This window comes from Oryzias latipes, chromosome 6 (genome assembly GCF_002234675.1).
Source record: "Oryzias latipes chromosome 6, ASM223467v1".
In the NCBI taxonomy this organism is placed as follows: Eukaryota; Metazoa; Chordata; class Actinopteri; order Beloniformes; family Adrianichthyidae; genus Oryzias; species Oryzias latipes.
Genome location: NC_019864.2, coordinates 3,454,615 through 3,473,794, shown reverse-complemented (window position 1 = coordinate 3,473,794; position 19,180 = coordinate 3,454,615). Strand labels below are relative to the sequence as shown.

The 19,180-nt window shown below is 40.0% G+C and overlaps 1 protein-coding gene across 2 annotated transcripts; it reads left to right on the top strand.

Annotated features, from left to right (window-relative positions):
- The first annotated feature begins 3,214 nt into the window (after positions 1-3,214).
- On the top strand, positions 3,215-10,509 carry mc6ast3 (astacin like metallo-protease). Of its 2 annotated transcripts, XM_011472817.3 has the most exons (8): positions 3,215-3,335; positions 4,315-4,360; positions 5,265-5,417; positions 5,672-5,789; positions 7,091-7,269; positions 8,409-8,490; positions 8,652-8,781; positions 10,412-10,509. In XM_011472817.3, the coding sequence occupies exons 1-7, from the start codon at positions 3,255-3,257 to the stop codon at positions 8,776-8,778; spliced, it is 786 nt and encodes a 261-aa protein (XP_011471119.1). In that variant the 5' UTR covers positions 3,215-3,254; the 3' UTR covers positions 8,779-8,781; positions 10,412-10,509.
- The last annotated feature ends 8,671 nt before the right edge of the window (positions 10,510-19,180 follow it).

Below are 19,180 nucleotides of genomic sequence, written 5' to 3'. Positions count from 1 at the left end.
CATCTTCATCTGACATTTGTCATAACAAAGCAGACGTCTACTTCACTTGACAGTTCCGTTTAACGTGGAAGGATTTCTGCATGGGGGGTGGGTTCCCCTCCCATGGTTGCCCTTTGAATATAGGCCCCTCCCCTCTCAGTTTTAGCCATGTCGGACCCTTGGTAAGGGGGGGAGGGGGTTGGACATCACTGCTAGCAAGTATAAGATGTCCTCTCAGTGCCCTACTCGCCAATTTTACCTGCATTTCTTTTTTAGTACACACACGCTTTCCCCCACCGCACACAAACACAAATATTACACAAGGTAGATGGGACCTTAGACCATATGTCCCCTACCCCATCCCTGGCGGGGGGAACCAGGCCCTCGGCAACGCCGTGTCCCTGGGGCGCTGGCTTCCTGGGCCCGGTGGCCCTCTCTCCACACAGGGAGAGGGATCCCTGAGTTCTCTGGAAAGACCAAGAGCTGGGGATCACATCACGGACATCTGAGCCTGGTGGTGTCTGTGTCCCTGTGGTGCCTGTCCTGGCTACCGCTGCAGCTGTGGCGGGGGTCTTGGTGTGAGGATGACAAGGCACTCTCCCTCTTTTTACATTCCCTCATCCACCTCAGAAGAACAGAACATGTGTTGGTCTGTGTGCATAAATGTGTGTGTGAACGTTGGTTGTATTGTGGACATGTTTACTTGTTTGTGTGTGAACATTTTTGGAGCAAACAGGTATGTTTGTACGTGTGTGTGTGTGCGCGTGTGATTGTGTGTGTGAACAGGTATGAAGGTAAATAGGTTCCGCCCCTTTTAGACTAACATTTTGTGCTCTTACAGCCCCAACACTCCTCTCTCTTCTTCCTCCTTTTCTTTTCCATCCGGTCCAACAAAAAACTGTTACAAATATAATCAATATAAAAATAAAAGTTTAGCCTGAATTACAAAAGGGGTTTATACAGATATACACTTCTTGAATCAGAAGACTCATAACCCCTGTTGAAACAGGTACATATGTCCAACACAAGAAGCCTTCAGCTCTCAGCTATGGACAATTAAAAATATATATATTGTGCAAAAAGATTAGTACACTTAACGCATGAAAAAAAGAAAGGTTTGGATATAAATGTGAAATTTGAAGAATAACGTTCAAATCTGACTTCATATAACTAAAAGATAAAGAGATTATATTTTGTTTTAAGAGCATTTCTGATGCAAAAAAAAGCTCAAACGAGCTCATAAAACATTTTAAAGCAATAAACCCCTGCAGGAAGCACAGTGGTGTAGTGGTTAGCACTCACCTCACAGCAAAAAAAGTCCTGGTTCAAATCCTGACATGTCCTTTTCTGTGAGGAGTTTGTATGTTCTCTGTATGCTCTCTTCCTCACAGTCTAAAACATTCTTCATGGATGATTCTAAATTGACCTTTGGGTGTGAATGTGACCTGTTCTTCAGGGTGTACTCTGCCTTCACCCAACAGTAGCTGGGTTGACTCCAGGGACCCTGTTACACCAAATATATATATATATATATATATATATATATATATATATATATATATATATATATATATATATATATATATACACAAACAAGCAAGATTTCTGTCTCTCACAGACCTGTAACTTCCTCTGTAGAGGATCTTCTGTCCTCCACTGTTTACCTGTATTAATGGCTCCTGTTTATACTGGTTATCTATATAAAAGACACCTGTCCACAACCTCAAACAGTCACACTCCACACTCCACTATGGAGACCAAAGAGCTGTCTAAGGACACCAGAAACCAAACTGTTGACCTGCACCAGGCTGGAAGACTGAATCTGCAACAGGTAAGTAGCTTTGTGTGAAGAAATCAAAGATATTTATTTCATTTTTTTGTAGTCTCTAGCAACAGGAATGTTCAAGATTTTTATATGGTATTAAAAGGGGATGAACATTGTTCCTCCTCCTAAGTGGGGAACAAGAAAAAAGTTTGAAAACCACTTCACTACACCACCAGGGACTCAAACCCTGCATGGCCAGACGTGTCCCCCTGCTAAAGCCAGTACATGAGTAGAACCGTCCACAGTCTGCTAGAGAGCATTTGGAGGATCCAGAAGAGGGTTGGGAGAATGTCCTATGGTCAGATGAAACCAGAACAGAACTTTTTGGAAAGAAATCTACTCGTCGTGTTTGGAGGAGACAGAATTCTGAGCTGCATCCAAAGAACACCAAACCTACTGTAAAGCATGGTGGAAACATCATGCAACGCAACCAGGACAACTGATCCGTGTAAAGGAAGGAATGAATGGGGCAGTGCATCGTTAGATTTTGAGTAAAAAACCTCTTTCCATCAGCTAGGGCATTGAAGATGAAACGTGGCTGGGTCTTTCAGCATGACAACCATCCCAAACACGTAATGAAGGACAGGCTTCCTAAGAAGCATTTGCAGATCCTGGAGAGGCCTAGCCAGTCTCCAGATCTCAGCCCGTAGAAAATCTTTGGAGGGAGTTGAAATTCTGTGTTACCCAGCAACAGCCCTTAACATCACTGCTCTAGAGGAGATCTGCATGGAGGAATGGGCCAAAACATCACCGCTCTAGAGGAGATCTGCATGGAGGAATGGGCCAAAACATCACCGCTCTAGAGGAGATCTGCATGGAGGAATGGGCCAAAACATCACCGCTCTAGAGGAGATCTGCCTGGAGGAATGGGCCAAAATATCAGCAACAGTTTGTGAAAACCTCTTGAAGAGTTATAGAAAACGTTTGACAGCTGTCATTGCCAACAAAGGGTATATAACAAAGGATTGAATTTATTTTTTGTTAATGACCAAATACTTATTTTCCTCCATAATTTATAATTAAATTCTTCAAAAATCAGACAATGTAATTTCTGGATTATTTTTTCTCATTTTGTCTCTCATAGTTGAAGTTTACCTGTGATGAAAATTACTTTTTAAGTGGGAGAACTTGCACAATTAGTGGCTGACTAAAAAATTTTACCCCCATCTTAAAGTTTTATTATGTCTTTCCGTGGATTAATTTTATGATTATTTATAAAACAGGCGTATTTAAGGAAAAGGAATTTCTTGCAGAAATGCAGGAGGATCATAGCACAGGTGTTTTCAGGTTCTGCTCTCTCATGGTTTTCAGGGACATTTCAAGTGTTTTTTCTAGTTAAGGTGAGAATAAACCACATGTTTTCCTGGGATTGCTATCATCAAGCAAACATTTCTGTACAGTGAGCGGATCCAGAGCAGAATAAAAGCATGAGTTTGGTGCGTTTCAAGCTATGTTTGACCACATGGCTTCCCTAAAGCTAAGTGTTGCCATCCTCCTGGCTGTTTCCACCTGCTCCTGGGCCACAGAGAAGGTGAGGACGTGTGAAAATCAAAATTATGCATAAAGTCAGAATGGGGGACTTGTTTGTTTACCTTTTAGATTTTCTCCAAATCTCTATAAATGTGTTTTAAACATTTATAAATGCCACTAAATCTGATTATTTTCAGTTATACTTTTCTTCTTGGCATCGTTTTGTGTCATTTTATGATTTCATAAAACAACAGAAATACAATGAAAATCAGTGACTTGACATACCTGCTGTCAGCAGGAGGACCATTGTCTTTATGTTTATTCCATATGATCAAAGGAAAACAATGTAAAAAAACCAAAAAAACAAATATTTTTCATGCAGTGCTGGAAAATCCCAGAGTACTTCACAATAATCTTCACTTTCTCTTTGACGAGGTTTGGATGAAGTTCTTGCCACAGCATCTGACTTAACCTCCTCATCTTACTTTCCGAGTTTTTGCATTTCTGACAATGTATTACACAAACCACAGATTACAAATTACAAATCTTCAAACCAATTTTTATATTTTCTGGAGGTCAAACACAAAGATCAGGAAAAAAAAAATGGTGGGAAAAGCAACAGACTGTTATCTGGCATCATAAAACCGGGCACACTCACATTTTCTCTCTTCTGCTTTAGGTTTATCAGTGAGGAGTTTTTGTTTTGGACGGCCAGAAACTGAGCATTTTTGTGTTTGTGTGTGTTTAAATTGACCTCTATTGTGACTTTATACTTGATGCTCAATCAGAAACACGATGCATCACAGACATCCAGTTTTTGATTTATCTGCATCTTATAATGTACTTTCATGTGATTAAAATGTTGAGAGTGATAAAAATGTAGATGAAAAGACTCCCAATTTAAACATTTATAAACAACTTTGGGTGTTTGTTTGTTTTTTAACAGGACTGTGACAAGCATTTCATTGATTTCATATTTGCCCAGGATTGTTTGTGTTGTGGGCTTAAAGGTTTTGTGTTGTGTTGTTGCTCTAATGCAGGAACTGTCCGTCTCTGAGCTCCTGTGGAAGGCCAACAAGGATGTCGGTAAGACTGTTTTCTCGACGGTTAACAGTTAACCAGTGGTTGTACTTCCTTCAGCTGATCGCCTGAAAACGTTTTTAATGATTGATCAAAATCACATCATGGCAGAGCCAGAACATTTTACAGGGGGAGGGTACTTTGGAAGGGTGGCAAATAAGAACAGCAGAGTGAAAGGCTATTACAAATGTCTCAGATAGTTTATTGATGAGTTATCATTCACGAGTTTTCCAAAAATAAGAATTTTCTCCTGTCACAGCATGGAAAGAGTGCAGATTTCGGCTAAGACGAGGTGCTGACGGCCCAGACGAGCCAGCATACACTTCACAGGGGCGTAGCAAATAATTTGAGGGAAATCATTTGAAGATTTAATTTAAAAATTTTGTCTTAATACTTAAACAGACTCATTGGGGGGTGTTATGAGGGGCAAATCATTTTGCAAAGAAGCCCCCCCCCCCCCCCTGCTCCACCCCTGTATTACATAGAGGTTTTTTTTACAACAAAAGAACAATGACCGTGTTTTTCTTATTTGTCCTCATCAGAATAAAGTGGATAACACTGCAGTGTTTTCCTGTTAAATTACTTTCTTTTTGTATTCCAAAAACAACATCATGACATTGAATTTTGCAAATTAATTTAAAAAGAAATCACTGGTATATATTTTTTCCATTTTAAGCACAACCCTTCAGACAAACTAAAGATAGAAAACTCCATAATGCTTGCCAAATGCATAACTTAAATGTTTAATATCTTTGACTAAAAAAAAGGTTAGGTTTAAAGAGTTAGGTTTTTATACAATAGTGACAATGAGATGGTATGAAGTCATAAAAAATGAAGTACTATGACCGACCTGTAGCATTATTTAGTGTTGGAATGAAGCCATAACTGAAGTGAAGATTATTTCTTGTAGTTCATACAGAAGACGAGCCATTTGTGGTGGATGACATTGCCTATGTCAGTAAATCTGACAGGAACGCTGACCAGTGCACATCCAGCAGCTGCTTATGGCCCAAATCTGCTGATGGAAGGGTGTACATACCCTATGTGATTGCTAATCATTTTTGTAAGTACCAGAAAAACATGTTTGATCCTTCAAGTGGAATTTTTGAGACAAAACTATAAAATTAACAAAAGGACAAAATGTACTGCTGTGTATTACAAATGTACTCATTTAGATATTTTCTAAACAAGCTGCTGCTTCTTCATGTTTCAGTGGACTTGTGTGTTAAGACTGCAACAAAATGTCTGTGCAATTGAAGTAACAGATTCTTTCAAAGTCTCATATTCTGAAGCGGATTTTCCTGTCTGTTTCTGCAGCTTCTAGTGAACTCCAAGTCATTGAGCGGGGCCTGCAGTCTTTTTCTGAGGTTTCCTGCATCCGATTTATCCCTTATTCTGGCCAGAGAGACTATGTTCACATTCAGTCACAAAATGGGTAAGTTGGTATCAACATTTTACCATGAGTAAAATATGACGAAAATAGCATGACGATAATTGTTTTTAGTTATTACAAAAAAACATAACGTGTTTGAAATGTAATCATTACACTAAAAACCAAAATATTTCAAGCCCTTCTCTCCGTGTAACCAAATCTTTATTCAATGGTATTAGCTGAGATAGGCTTTAGCAGCCCTGTGACCCTAAAAGGGATTCAGAGGGTTCTGAAGATGGATCGTGAAAAGTGAAATTGAAGTGTTTTAAAAATGTAAAATCAGACTAAAATAAGATGTTTTTGAAAGTTAGGTTCTCTTCTATGCACTCAACATGTGCCTGGGGCTTCCTTTCCATGAATTAGTATTCCGTGTTATGGAGCTGATCACCTTGTGTTGGGTCGAACATTGCTAAGGTTAAATCCTTCTACACGAAGAATGACTACATAGAGTATACAAACCTCTACCTTGATGTGGTGGGGGTGGGGTAGTGATGTCAAGAGTGATCCTAGGGGCTGTTCTGTTTGGGGCACAAGAAATACCTCAAGTTGGCAGTGCCATGGGATTTGGGTGGTTGTCAAAACCATGTGGCTTGAAAATGGGCTCTAACCACTGGGACATCGGATATCACCTCACTAAATGCGAAAACCTGAACTTGTAAGGGAGGCTGAACAATACCAGCTAGAGATAGCTTGGCTTGCCTCAATGCAGGGTATGAGGTCTGACAACAACTCCTCAAGAGGGGTTGGGCTCTCTTGCACTATAGAGTTATTCATATTGTGAGGTGATTGGCTGGGTGTGAGCAGCTAGACCATCATAGGTTAGGGTTATTCCAGTGAATTGGAGAGGTTACGTACCCAACCCGGAGGGACAGGGACAGGGACAGGGACAGGTCTCATACAGTAGTGTAGAGTACTTGACCTTCTTGAGTCTCCAGGAAGAGTAATAGAAAGTGATTGGGGACTCCATTGTCATACTGGTAGATTTCAGTGCCCATGAGGGCAATGACATGAATATCTGGAAATCAGTGATTAAGAGGAACAACCTACCTGATCTGAACCCAATCAGTGCATCATGATTGGACCTCTGTGCCAGTCACAAAGCATTTTTGCGCACAAGGGTGTCCATCAGTGCAGATGGCATCAGGGCATCCCTGGTAGGATGTGTCATCAGGATATTGTGGGGTTGTCTTGAAGAAAATCTGGTGAACCAATTTGCATGGTTGATTAAATTCTTAATATTCTTTGTTTTCTGATCAGAACTTTTCTCTTTAACATTTTTTCTTTATTTTCATGATTTTTTACAGCTGTTACTCCTACGTTGGACGCATCGGTTATGGCCAGACGCTGTCATTGGACCGCCAGGGCTGCATCTACCACAGCACAGTTCAACATGAATTGCTTCACGCCCTTGGCTTCAACCACGAACAATGTCGTTCTGACAGGGACCAACACATCCGAGTTCTGTGGGAGAACATCCAGTCCGGTCAGAACCAGAGCTTTGAAATTCCTTTGATTTAAATTTGATCACATCAAACACACTCATCTTATGCACAAGTCAACATGTTGCAAATGAAGTTCTAATTTTTACAGCATGTTAATCTGCAGAGCTACAGCTGGAAAAACACAGAAATCCTGTTAAAAATGTCAAAATAAACTTCCAGTACACTTTAAAAAATAACGTTTTCTAAAAATGTGGCAGTGGTGTAACCTGCCCAGACAGCACATGTGTGACTGGTAGATGCCAGCTAGATATTTAATAAAATAATCTTCATAACATTGTGGGAGAGCATTTGCTCATTTGGTCAAATGTGGGCCTCAAATGCAAAACACCAACGGGCAATCATTCAATGATCAATCATCATCTACTATTTAAAAAAAAAAAGAAAAAGTTTACCATTCCTGTAAATCTTTTTTGGTCTCCTATGCATGTAGAAACCAGACCCAATGCTGCCTATCTTTTATGATTACCACTGAATACGTTAAGACAACAAACTCTCTGTTTGACTGGGATCCTCATTGGTAAAGCTATGGGCCATCAAATCTTCTTATTCTGACCCAAACCTCAGGGAAAACCCAAAGGTTTGAGTAAAGGCAACTGACAGAGAATAGGACAAAATGATCAAATGTAACCATGACCGCACTGTCTTTGATTCTTACTTCTAAACAAACCACAGTGACCATGCCTCGTTCTTTCTGATCTATGAAACTCTGAATGATGTTTGCAACAATCTGTTTGCTAATTAGATGGAATACCAATTAATAATAACAGGTCAGCATACTGTCAGTTAATTCTTCATTTGTTTTTGTTTTGGAACTCATGCTGATGTGTGGAGAGATCTTGCCAATGATCAAACACTGGCTATAATTTGTCTGAGATATCGCATAAAAAACTCCAGCAAATTCTGCTCCATTAACGGGAGGTTCATTCTTGAAGTAGAAAAATGTCATACACTTATAAAACAAACACTCATTTTATACCATTTTCAAACATGGGAATGGGATTGGTGAAACACAGGGACACAGGTCCCCTGCAAGGCCCCTGTGATGTTCTCACTGTGAATTCTGCATAGAGCGCAGTTCCTATGCTTTGATCTGAGACATATTTTGAATTTTCTCCACCAGGTCTGGAGTACGCCTTTGATAAACTCAACACTTTGAACCTGGACACTCCCTACGACTACAACTCTGTCATGCAGTACCACAGGTCTGGACTTTCATTTTCACCTTCATCTGTTAAGCAGACTAAACACATTTGAGCCACTCAGTGTGGACATTTGGAACATATTCCTACTGTTTTACTTACAAAGGGTCATTTTGATTGTCAGTTTTTTTTTCTAACAATTTAACAAATCTACTTGGTTCCAGATATGCCTTCTCTGCAAACAACAGGCCCACCATGGAGCCCTATCCTGATCCTAATGTTCCTTTTGGCACAGCCACTCAGATGAGCAACAATGATATCACCAGACTGAACAGGCTGTACAAATGTTGAACTGTAAGTACAAGTTTGTACTAACAGCAATACCCAGATCTTAAAATAGCAGTACTGTGGAAAGGTTAAAAAAAGAAATCAATATAGGAAAATAAACTTATGGTTATAGACCACAGACTTTACCCGTATCATGACTAGAGGAATCCAATACAAAGCTCTGATTGGAATTTGACCTTCTGGTTTTTTTTGGAGCATGAGTTGAATTTTTTTTTCCAGGGGTGCTACCAATACTCAGGAGCGACTTGTATGTTTTTTTTTACATACATACATTCAGATGTTTGTTTTATTAGTATTACCCTATGTTTTCCCAAGATATTCTTATTCAGATTACAGACCTCTTTTGCAGGGAAGTGCTGTTATTTTCCTACTAACAACCGCCAGAGGGTGTTGTAGGTGTGTGTATCAGTATTTGCTGTTGACAGCAATGGAGAAGAAGCGCTGTCCAAAACATGGAGAAGAATCGGATCTTTCTCCTCCTGAACTTTATGATACTTTTCTTATTTGCATCTCAACATTAATATTGGTTTACATTCAGACGCAGCTCCTGCAGTAGATGGTGAACCTCACCGTACTGGGAGAGTCTCTGAATGATCTCATGGACCCAAACATGGAGATGTGATTACTGATGCTTTTGTAGAGCCTTTTAAAACAAATAAACCTGATTTCTAAACATCATTCGTGTCTTCCATGCATTGTAAAGGAGAGATACGGTCAATGCTTCCAAGCTAAAAACTTGATGGTAGTTTCACCCACATACGATGCTAGTGTCTAGTTCATGAACACATTTTTGGACGAGCATTGAGCATTGAGAAAGAGACAGTGGACGCAAATTACGCTGGTGAATGCCGTTCGGTGTGAACGCAACATTACGAGGAGCTCTGCCGATTTGTTCAGAAGCATTGCACTCTTCTCCCAAAGGTGCAACTTGTATCCCGTGCGACTTAATGTTATGTAATATGTTGTTTTCTTGTTTATTATGCATTTTTTGCTCCTCCGACCTATACTCAGGTGTGACTTATACTCTGGAAAATACAGTAATTACAAATTGGTTTAGAAGACTTGATTATAATTCTACCATCCTCTTGTCTATTTTCAGTCTTATTTAGATAATTCTGGATAAAAGATGTTTGATGTGATGTCTTGATGTTGAGTCATATTCTTTCAAGGAAGATTTCAAGTCTGGTTGCCATGACTCAACTTCAAGACAACCTCATTTGGTTTAATGAGAACCTTTGCTTGATATGATGTTGATCAAAATTTAAACATAGAATTTAAGAAAGCTGAATATACTATCATCCACAGAAGCAAGTCTTTTTGGAAATGAAATGAATTGGAAGAAATTATTTGTTGTGTTGATCTTATGACACAAATAATTTGTAGATTATGTCCGATTTGAATCATCTATTAAATGTTCTTGGATACGTCTTTGCCAGCTGAATCCTGAGAACTTGAAACAGTTATTTTTGCCTTCAGTGAACGCTTTTGATTGTCTTTACACATTCTAACATATACTTTACGTAAGTTTGATCAAATGTGCCTTAGGTTTGTTGCCTTCTCTTAGGTTGATCTTTAAATTCTGTTACCAAATACACTTAAAATATTCTTAGTCTAATGTCTCTCCTTTTATCAACAGGTGATGGATGGCTCCAGGCATTCTTTGTTGAGCCCATTGAACATTTTTGATTCAACCTACTCTCACTAACAATAAACCAATGAATTTTTGAGCCAAAATGATCTGATGTCCTGCTGACCCCCAGATTATGTGTGGAGCTGCTTGTTTTCAAACTCCGTCCTCACCTCATCACCTCACCACCATTTTGGGTTTGGCACTGCATGCATCACACTGGCAAACAAACATACACAAAAATAATTGCTTTTATTTCCTATACATTGCTGTATGAACAGTTTGTTACTTTTAATAATAATAATAATAATAATAATAATAACAATAATAGTACATTTTATTTAAAAGCACCTTTCAAAACACTCAAGGACACTGTACAGCCGTATCCGGCCCGCCAGGTGGTTAAGTCTGGCCCACACATGAAGAGTAAAAATTATAAGGATGTTTAAAAAAAAAAAGCACATTTATAGTCCATTCCTGTGTTGAGTTATGATTTTTTTTTTAAAAATAACAGAAATGCGCAATTCCGCCACTAGGGGGAGCAAAGGAAAAGCAAAACAGGTGAAACAGCTTATCTCTGCACGTGCCAAAAGCGAAACCTAACAGCTCTGCGTCTGGGTAAGATTCACTTTGGTTCCCTATGAACCTTACCGCTGTTAATTTGCTATAAGGATGATCAGTAGTGACACCCTAAAGACCAAAATGTTGCCAAAAAGTGAAGTGGAGTGAAGAGCCTTCCAAGAAAAATTGAGTTTTTTTCCAAAAGCTTTTACAAAGCTTTTACAAAACCCCAATGCTTGGTATGTCATCAACACATCTGAGTGCTCAAAGAAAATAACATTCAGCACCACTGTGAGACTCACCATAAAGAAAAGTTTTACCATTTGCAGTTAAGAAAAAAGAAGAATTACCAACAATTAGCTGGACTGGAGAAAAAAAAACCGTTTGCATTTACTGCAGTATTGACATCAGTGATGGAGCAGTGACAGACACCTAATTGTAAACATGTTGGTGCAAACATCCAAAACCTTTTCTGAGGTGAACTTGTGCCCCAAAAAGCAGTCGACCTTTGCCAACATGAGTCTGTCATGGATTACGATTACAGAAACAATGTCTCTGAGGAGACTTGGACGCCAAATGAAGGGATCCAGTCATTTATTGCATTTTCGGTCACTGTTGATGAAAGGACCGACATCACAGATAAACACAGCTGTGCATATTTATTAGAGATGTTGAAGAGACCGTCACAGTGGAGTTTCTTGAGTTGATGGACACAACAACAGCTGATGACACAGTCAGCTCTCTAGTTACTGCGCCAGACGATGTTGAAGTGAACTGGTCACGTGATGTCAGTCTGGTCACGTGATGTCAGTCTGGTCACGTGATGTCAGTCTGGTCACCGATGGCACTCCATCAAAGGTCAGGAAGAAGGCAGCCAGGCGTTGCCTCAAAATTCAAGCATCAAACCAGGAAAAGATTCTTGGACGTTTCTTTGTGTTTTGCGCACTGGAATGACAGTAAATGTGTTGCTGCACAGAATCTGAATCCTGATAGTGATAGTCTGGTGAAGTTTCAGGAGAGAAAGGAGGTTAACTCCAAATTCTTATGTTCACAAATGTTTGCAAGTTTCATTTAGTTTCATTTTTAATGGTTTGAACATTTGCATTTTAGACAGGTGTTTCGTTTTTTTCTTTAGCCCCTCTTGAGTTTATTATCAGGATTGCTTCAGTGTCAGATGTCAAATATTCAGTCAGTATAAAATTGAATAAACCAACTTTTTTTGAAGTGAAATTAATTTTATTTGAGATCCATTGGGCCCAAGTGATTAGGCTAGTATTGTGGTTGAGGCATTTTTTCCAAAAGAGTAAAAAACTAAAACAAAACTATTATTTTGCCTTTACGTTACTGGTCCGGCCCACTTGAGATCAGACGGGCTGAATGTGGCCCCCGAACCAAAATGAGTTTGACACCCCTGCTGTACAGGTTCAAAAGTAAAACACAATAAAATCAAAACATGTTAAAAACAATAAATAAGTTGAAATCAATGATAAAATCAGATATCAGAATAAAAAATTGTGATCTGTAAAAGCAAATTATAACAGGTTTTGAGTCTGGAATAAAAAATTGAAAAGAAGTCACTGTTACGAAGGTCTGGGGGGAGAGAATTCCAGAGATTTTCAACTCATCAGCACTGCTTCTAAAACACTAAAAGACTTTGGCTGTTTGAGGAAAATGGGATACAAATGAGGGATTATGTTCCATCAGAATACTTACTTAAACACTGAAAAAACATGAATTTTTAAATATTTTAGTAGGAATTCCTCATAAAGGTAAATTATACTTGAGGTAAAGTGAGACATTTTTCTGAAATTGTTTTTTTATCTGCCACACATCTGTTACTGATGCTCCTGCGTCATTTTCACTGAAAAATACTTGCTCTTTTTGATAAACACGACACAATACTAATTGATTTGAAATGGTTTATTTCAAGCAATAAAAGCAAGAATAATGCACAAAACAATACAATCAGCAGTTTTACATTCATACAAATACGTATCAAACTTAGGATAATTAGACCTTAAATTAAAGATTGCTTGAAAGGGAGTGGAAGGAAGTAGATTTCTATAATCCCACCACTGTTCTACCGTACCATTTTCATTTCACGAATTATCATTATCCGGCTAATAACTTTTTATCAGACAGAATTAAGAATCCTTCAGTATCAATGAATCACACGACAAAGATGAATTACTTAATTATCGAGGAAAAATAGACATAGCTCTATGACTGGTAAGAGTGTTTGAGAATGTGATGACAACAGTCTTTTTCGTTAGTGAACACAAAAACTTGATTTCAGTGTGAAAGGAACATTCAGTGAAGCCTTTACTTCAAGCGCCTGCTCTATCCAGTCATCAGACATGCACTTGTGGTCAGACAGAGACAGAATGTGAGAACAAACCTAGAAAATAAAAGAGAAGAAGAGCAGAGACAGCCTGAAATAGATAAGCAAAGGAGATCAGGCTTCAGATCAGCTGGGACGATGACTAAACAGAGACCTGGTTCAGCTTGGCCGCCCTCAGGGGGATATCAAACAGGGATGTGTCCCAGATATGAGCCTTTCTCCTCTTTTTTCCCTTCATGTCTTTCTTCTCCATTAGCAGAGTATCTATTGCCCCCTTGTTGCCCTATAGGAAGCGGTGGCTAGGATACAGGATCTGAGGGTTCATTGCCACATTTTTTCTGCTTCATTTCCTGTCTGCGCAGCAGCTGAGCTAAATGCCAGAGCTCCACCAGCACACAGGGCCGAGTGTCAGTTGCCCGGCTACCCTCTCAGTCTGTTGCAGAAAGGAAGTTACTGTGTTGCTGTGTGCTCCAACAGTGATCGGGTTCATTAGAGTTTGGTTGACCTCCAAGACTCTGGCCATCACTCCTTCCTGTCAGTTGCATCAACCTGTGCCTTGCTTTGCTCCATCCACATCTCCCACGCCGGGAACTATTTCAGCTCAGGACTTGTTCCTCCATCTTCACATCTGTCTTTGGCGCTTTCTGTGGAGGAATGCTACAGAAATCATGTCTTTGTGACGAAACTTGGAAATGTTGCATCCCTTGATTTGTTATCCAACGTGGATGTCTGGGAGGCCCTGGTGGCCACTGCTGCCTCGCCATCGATGGGGCTCTTGGTGTGGTGGTGAAAGGGGAACTCCTCCTACATCATCCACCTCAGTAGAACTAGGGGGCTGGTTTAGCTCGTGCTGGTTTGCGGCCCCTTCCGTCCGTGAAATCAGGGTTCAAATCCGGGCTGCTCCCTATTCCCTTCTCTGCTGCTGTGCCAGTCCCTAGCCCAGTTGGGTTGAGAGGGTTGCGTCAGGAAGGGCATCCGGCATAAAACATTGCCAAGTTAACCATGCAACTCATCCTCAAGGGAGGGTTGTCTCACTGTGGCGACCCCTGATGGGAGAAGCCAAAAAGTGTACCTGTGAGCTGTTGTTTTGTGTATGTGTGTGAAGGTTTTTGTAGCAAACAGGTGTGTTTGCGATAATTGAGTGTCTGTGGACAGGCCTCACCCTTTTGACTGACATCCACACCTGACAGCATTGATGATAAACCTCAAACAACTCGTCCAGCAACTTCCTTAACCCCCCATTCTTCCCCCTTTCTTTTGGACCCTTATCCCCATTTCTAACATCCCACTCGCTCCTTCTCTCTTCTTTTATTTTCTTTCCCGTCCAACAAGAAATACAATATGCAAACATAATGAATTTAAATAAAGTTTAGCCTGAAAATTCTAAAGGGGTTTATATAAATATACTTCTCTTGTATCTGAAGATTCATCACCCCCTATTGTAACAGTAACATCTGTCCAACACCAGAGGCCTTCAGCTCTGATCTGCTTGTTTTGCTGCTGGACAAGTTAAATATAAACAAAGAATAGCTTTGGGTTTGTTGTAAAGTCAAAAGTAAAGGATAGTGGTGAGATTTACTCTTTGAAATCTTCATACTGTCCCATTCTAATACAGATTTGAGAAGAAATTACTCTGCATCCCTGAAACAAATGATACAAACGTTTTGCTGAGTATATAGTAATTATAATTAGACATTTTATTTGATTTTATATTCTATCTATGCTACATTGCATCATATTCTTTTACATGTTATTTGTAAACACCACAGCTGTTATATTTTTATTTTTCATGTCCTCATCCCTCCTTCAGATCTGTCTTAGGGCCTGTGCTGTGTTTACATGTGGGACGGCTTCATAAAGCTTCTCTCTGAATGTTTGAAGTTTATTTGGTTTGTCAAACATACTTTTAAACAATAAGTAAGGGTTAATGGCCTTAGAAGTGTGCATTATCACTTTTTAACGAACACCGTTAAAGCCTGAACCGTCCGACGCGAAGCGCACTTCCGTGAAGTGCGTTAAAAAGTGAAAATGCACACTTCTAAGGCCATTAACCCGCTTATTCCATGGTCACTTCCAAAAGAAATAAATATTAACCAGTTTTTAGTACTTAATTCTTGTTTTTTTCCCGCCGATTTGGATCGCTTTTTTCACGAAAAGCGGACTGTGTGTTATGTGGTGCAGCGGCTTGTCATGGTAACGTGATATGGCGCCACATCACTGCAGCAGTCAAGGTTCCGCGATATATATATATGTTGATCTATCTGATGGGTTGAATAAAGCATCAGTTCAGAGTGAACGTTCACCTCTTGCCGCTTTTTTTGTCCGGATGAAGAAGCGAAAGGTTGTTTTAAAGAGCCCGGCGCAGTGATACAGAATATTTAAGATAGGTGACTGGATCTTCTTTCTGGGGCGTAGAGTTATCACTGTGCATTCTCACTTGTTAATGCACACCCAGCAGCCACTCAGAATCGATTATTCACCCGGACCATGGTCTAACAGAAATTTACGCACGCTGTGGAGGACTGAACTTCGCATCGGGCGGTTGCTTACGTAAAGTCTGTTAATTTCTGATAATTGACACTTCCAATGGCATTATCGCACTTATACCACAAGCAAACAAAATAAATAAATATTCAATCAGTTTATAGTACTTTATTCTTGTTATTTCTTTGGTTTAGATTGCTTTTGTGTGATGTGCTGAAGTGCGTCACACAAAAGCGTTGTCACGGTAACATGACATGGAGCTGAGCCGTCACCATCTGCGACTGTAGCAGCAAAGAAGAGCGAAATATATGCTGATCGTCACAATGGTATAAATAAAGCATCAGTTCAGTGAGAAAGTTCACCTCTTACCGCTTGTTTTTGTCGAAATGATTAAGCAAAAGGTTGTTTTAAAGAAGCCGGCGCAGTGATACAAAACATTTAAGCTAGGTGATCGGATCTTCTTTTTGGGGCGTGCGGTTATCACTGTGCGTTATCACTTTTTAATGTACACCCAGCACCAATCAGAATCGAGTATTCACCCGGACCATGGTATAACAGAAATTTACACACGCTGTGGAAGACTGAACTTCGCAAAGGACGGTTGCTTCCGTAAAGTCTGTAAATTTCAGATAATGCAGATTTCGAAGGCCATTATCGTGCTCATACCATGGTCACAAAAAAAAAGAAATAAATATTCAATCAGTTTATAGTACATTATTCTTGTTATTTCTTTGGTTTAGATTGCTTTTGTGTGATGTGCTGAGGCGCGTCACACAAAAGCGTTGTCACGGTAACATGACAAAGGAGCTGAGCCGGCAGCAACTGCAACTATAGCAGCAAAGGAAAGCGATATATATATATATAAACTGATCATCACAATGTGTTGAATAAAGCATCAGTTCAGAGAGAAAGTTCATCTCCTACAGGTTGTTTTTGTCCAAATGATGATTGTTTTAAAGAAGCCGGCGCAGTGATACGAAACATTTCAGCTAGGTGACCGGAACTTCTTTTTTCCGTGCAATTATCCTGTGGTATTAATTCATTCATTCATCTTCTTAACTGTTTATTCCCTTTCGGGGTCACGGGGTTGCCGGAGCCTATCCCGGCCACTTGGGCGTAGGCAAGGGATGCCCTGGACTGGTCGCCAGTCTGTCGCAGGGTGGAATATCCTCAATCACACATCCATTCAGTCTCACACACCTATGGACAATTTAGAGTTGCCAATCAACCTACGTAGCATGTTTTTGGACGGTGGGAGGAAGCTGGAGATCCCGGAGAAAACCCACGCCTGCACAGGGAGAACATGCAAACTCCACACAGAAAGGTCCCCCATTGATGTTGTGTTTTTCATGTCCCCCAGCTGGGACTTGAACCAGGGGCCTTCTTGCTGTGAGGCAAGAGCGCTAACCACTGCGTCACCGTGCAGCCCATCCTGTGGTATATCACTTTTTAAAGCACACCTAGCAGCCAATCAGAATCGAGTATTCACCTGGACCATAGGATAATAATTCTTACTCTGCATGATTCAAACATAAAAATACCTATCAAATTATGTTTCTTTATTGTTTTAAAGATAACTGCAGTTAATGGATCTATTTGTCTGCAGGTGGATGCATCAGAATGAAGTGAAGCAGGGAGACTGGCCTGCGCATTTCAGTTGCTGCGTCACACCCGACTTGAATAAAGGAAAGGCAGTTTTAAGCTTAAACGATTTGATACACGTAGTCGTCATGGACAGATAAGGAGAGGTGATGGGTGATTGAAAACTAAAGATTTATTGACACCCCTGCCCCTGCCTGGACACCCCTGGGGGGGTGGGAGGCCGCAGGGAGTGCAGAAGGAGTCCAGACGTCAGAACAGGCTGAATGGTTCCAGCTCAGAGCAGACTACACAGCAACAAAATGATCTGATTAGAGTAAAAGGCAAGGAAGCAAACTCAGATGTGGGTTCGATACCTCTTGAGGTAAGCAGACAGACTGGCAGGACGCCCTGCCTCATTCTGGACATCTGTGGAGGAGAGATAGGGAGAGGGCAAGCAAAGAACCAATAAGGAAAATACACCAAACAGGAACAGTAGAGGGCAGCGAATGGACAGGAACGGTCAAGGCCTGACACCATAATGATGAAAACGCTGCAAGAACAAGTTTAAACACCAAAAACACAATTTTCATTGGAGTAAATATTTAACACATTTGATTTAGTAAATAGCGCATTTGTAGATTCATGACAACCAACTTTATTTATGACTCTTAATTGCTCTTTTTTGAAGTTTAAGTATTGGATCAATATTTATTGTGTATCTATTTCCCTGAATTTAACTACAATGCTGGAAGTGAGGTAGAATTTCTGTTGAAGATGTGAGGGTAACTGGCCTTCAAAGTTTGCATTATCAGAAATTAACACACGCTGTGGATATGGAAGCGATTCTGTAGCATAAATAAAAAGCAAAGTCAAGTGGAAGCCTTCCACACCCAGCAGCCAATCAGGTTTGAGGATTCACATGGACCAGAGGTGTCAAACTCAAATTCACAGTGGGCCAAAATTAAGCAGTGAAGTAAATTCACGGGCCAATCTAAATATTCATTGAAAAATGAACTGAAACTGAGATGTAATGTTTAGCCTTTTTGTATGGTAACAAACTTAAGTTATGCTTAAACGCAGATTCTGTAAAAACCAAATCTTGATATTACAAACACATGAAAAAAAATAATTTGAAATAAAAGACACATCGGTGGTATTCTTTAAATACTATAATATATAATATATAATATAATAAATAAATAAGGCATGTCTCTCCCCGTATCCTTTCAAGTTCTTTTTTAAAGTAAACCTTTTGCAATGTCAACAACAAAAGAACCAAAAATAATGTCATCCAGTAAAATCCAGCATTTCAACTACCGTATTAACAGACCACCATGCCTTTCAGTAGAAAAAGGGCATAAGAAACAGATATAATCAAGCTCAGTTTGCTACACTATGATTTTCTCTGCACATTGGTCTAAGCCAGATGCCTGGCATCTTTTCTTAGATGCAAGTTAATTAATGTCTGGGGTTAGACTCTGAGCCGAGGAAAACCTTCGTATTTTAGCAGCAATGTCTTGAAAGCTCCTGTTGTCCATCTTTTGTTTGGCCATTTTTGTGGAGGGTGAAATTAATTTGTCTGATGTGACTGGAGCGCGGCTGTCAATGACTGTCAACAGTCATGCCAACATACTAGCAAAGCATTGTGGGATGTGTAGTATTAACGGTACAGAATATACCGCGTGCCAGCTCCAATGTACGTTTGATATGATCTCACGGGCCAATTATAATTACACTGCGGGCCAAATTTGACCCTCGGGCCTGAGTTGGACACATGTGACCTGGACCATGGTATAAAGAATGTGGAAGTC

Bases quoted from the DNA above. Each gene is read 5' to 3' on its own strand.
- mc6ast3 (XM_011472817.3), top strand. From the start codon at position 3,255: ATGTTTGACCACATGGCTTCCCTAAAGCTAAGTGTTGCCATCCTCCTG. The intron at 3,336-4,314 runs GTGAGGACGTGT...GCTCTAATGCAG, and splicing joins GCTCCTGGGCCACAGAGAAG to GAACTGTCCGTCTCTGAGCT. The intron at 5,418-5,671 runs GTAAGTACCAGA...CTGTTTCTGCAG, and splicing joins TGTGATTGCTAATCATTTTT to CTTCTAGTGAACTCCAAGTC.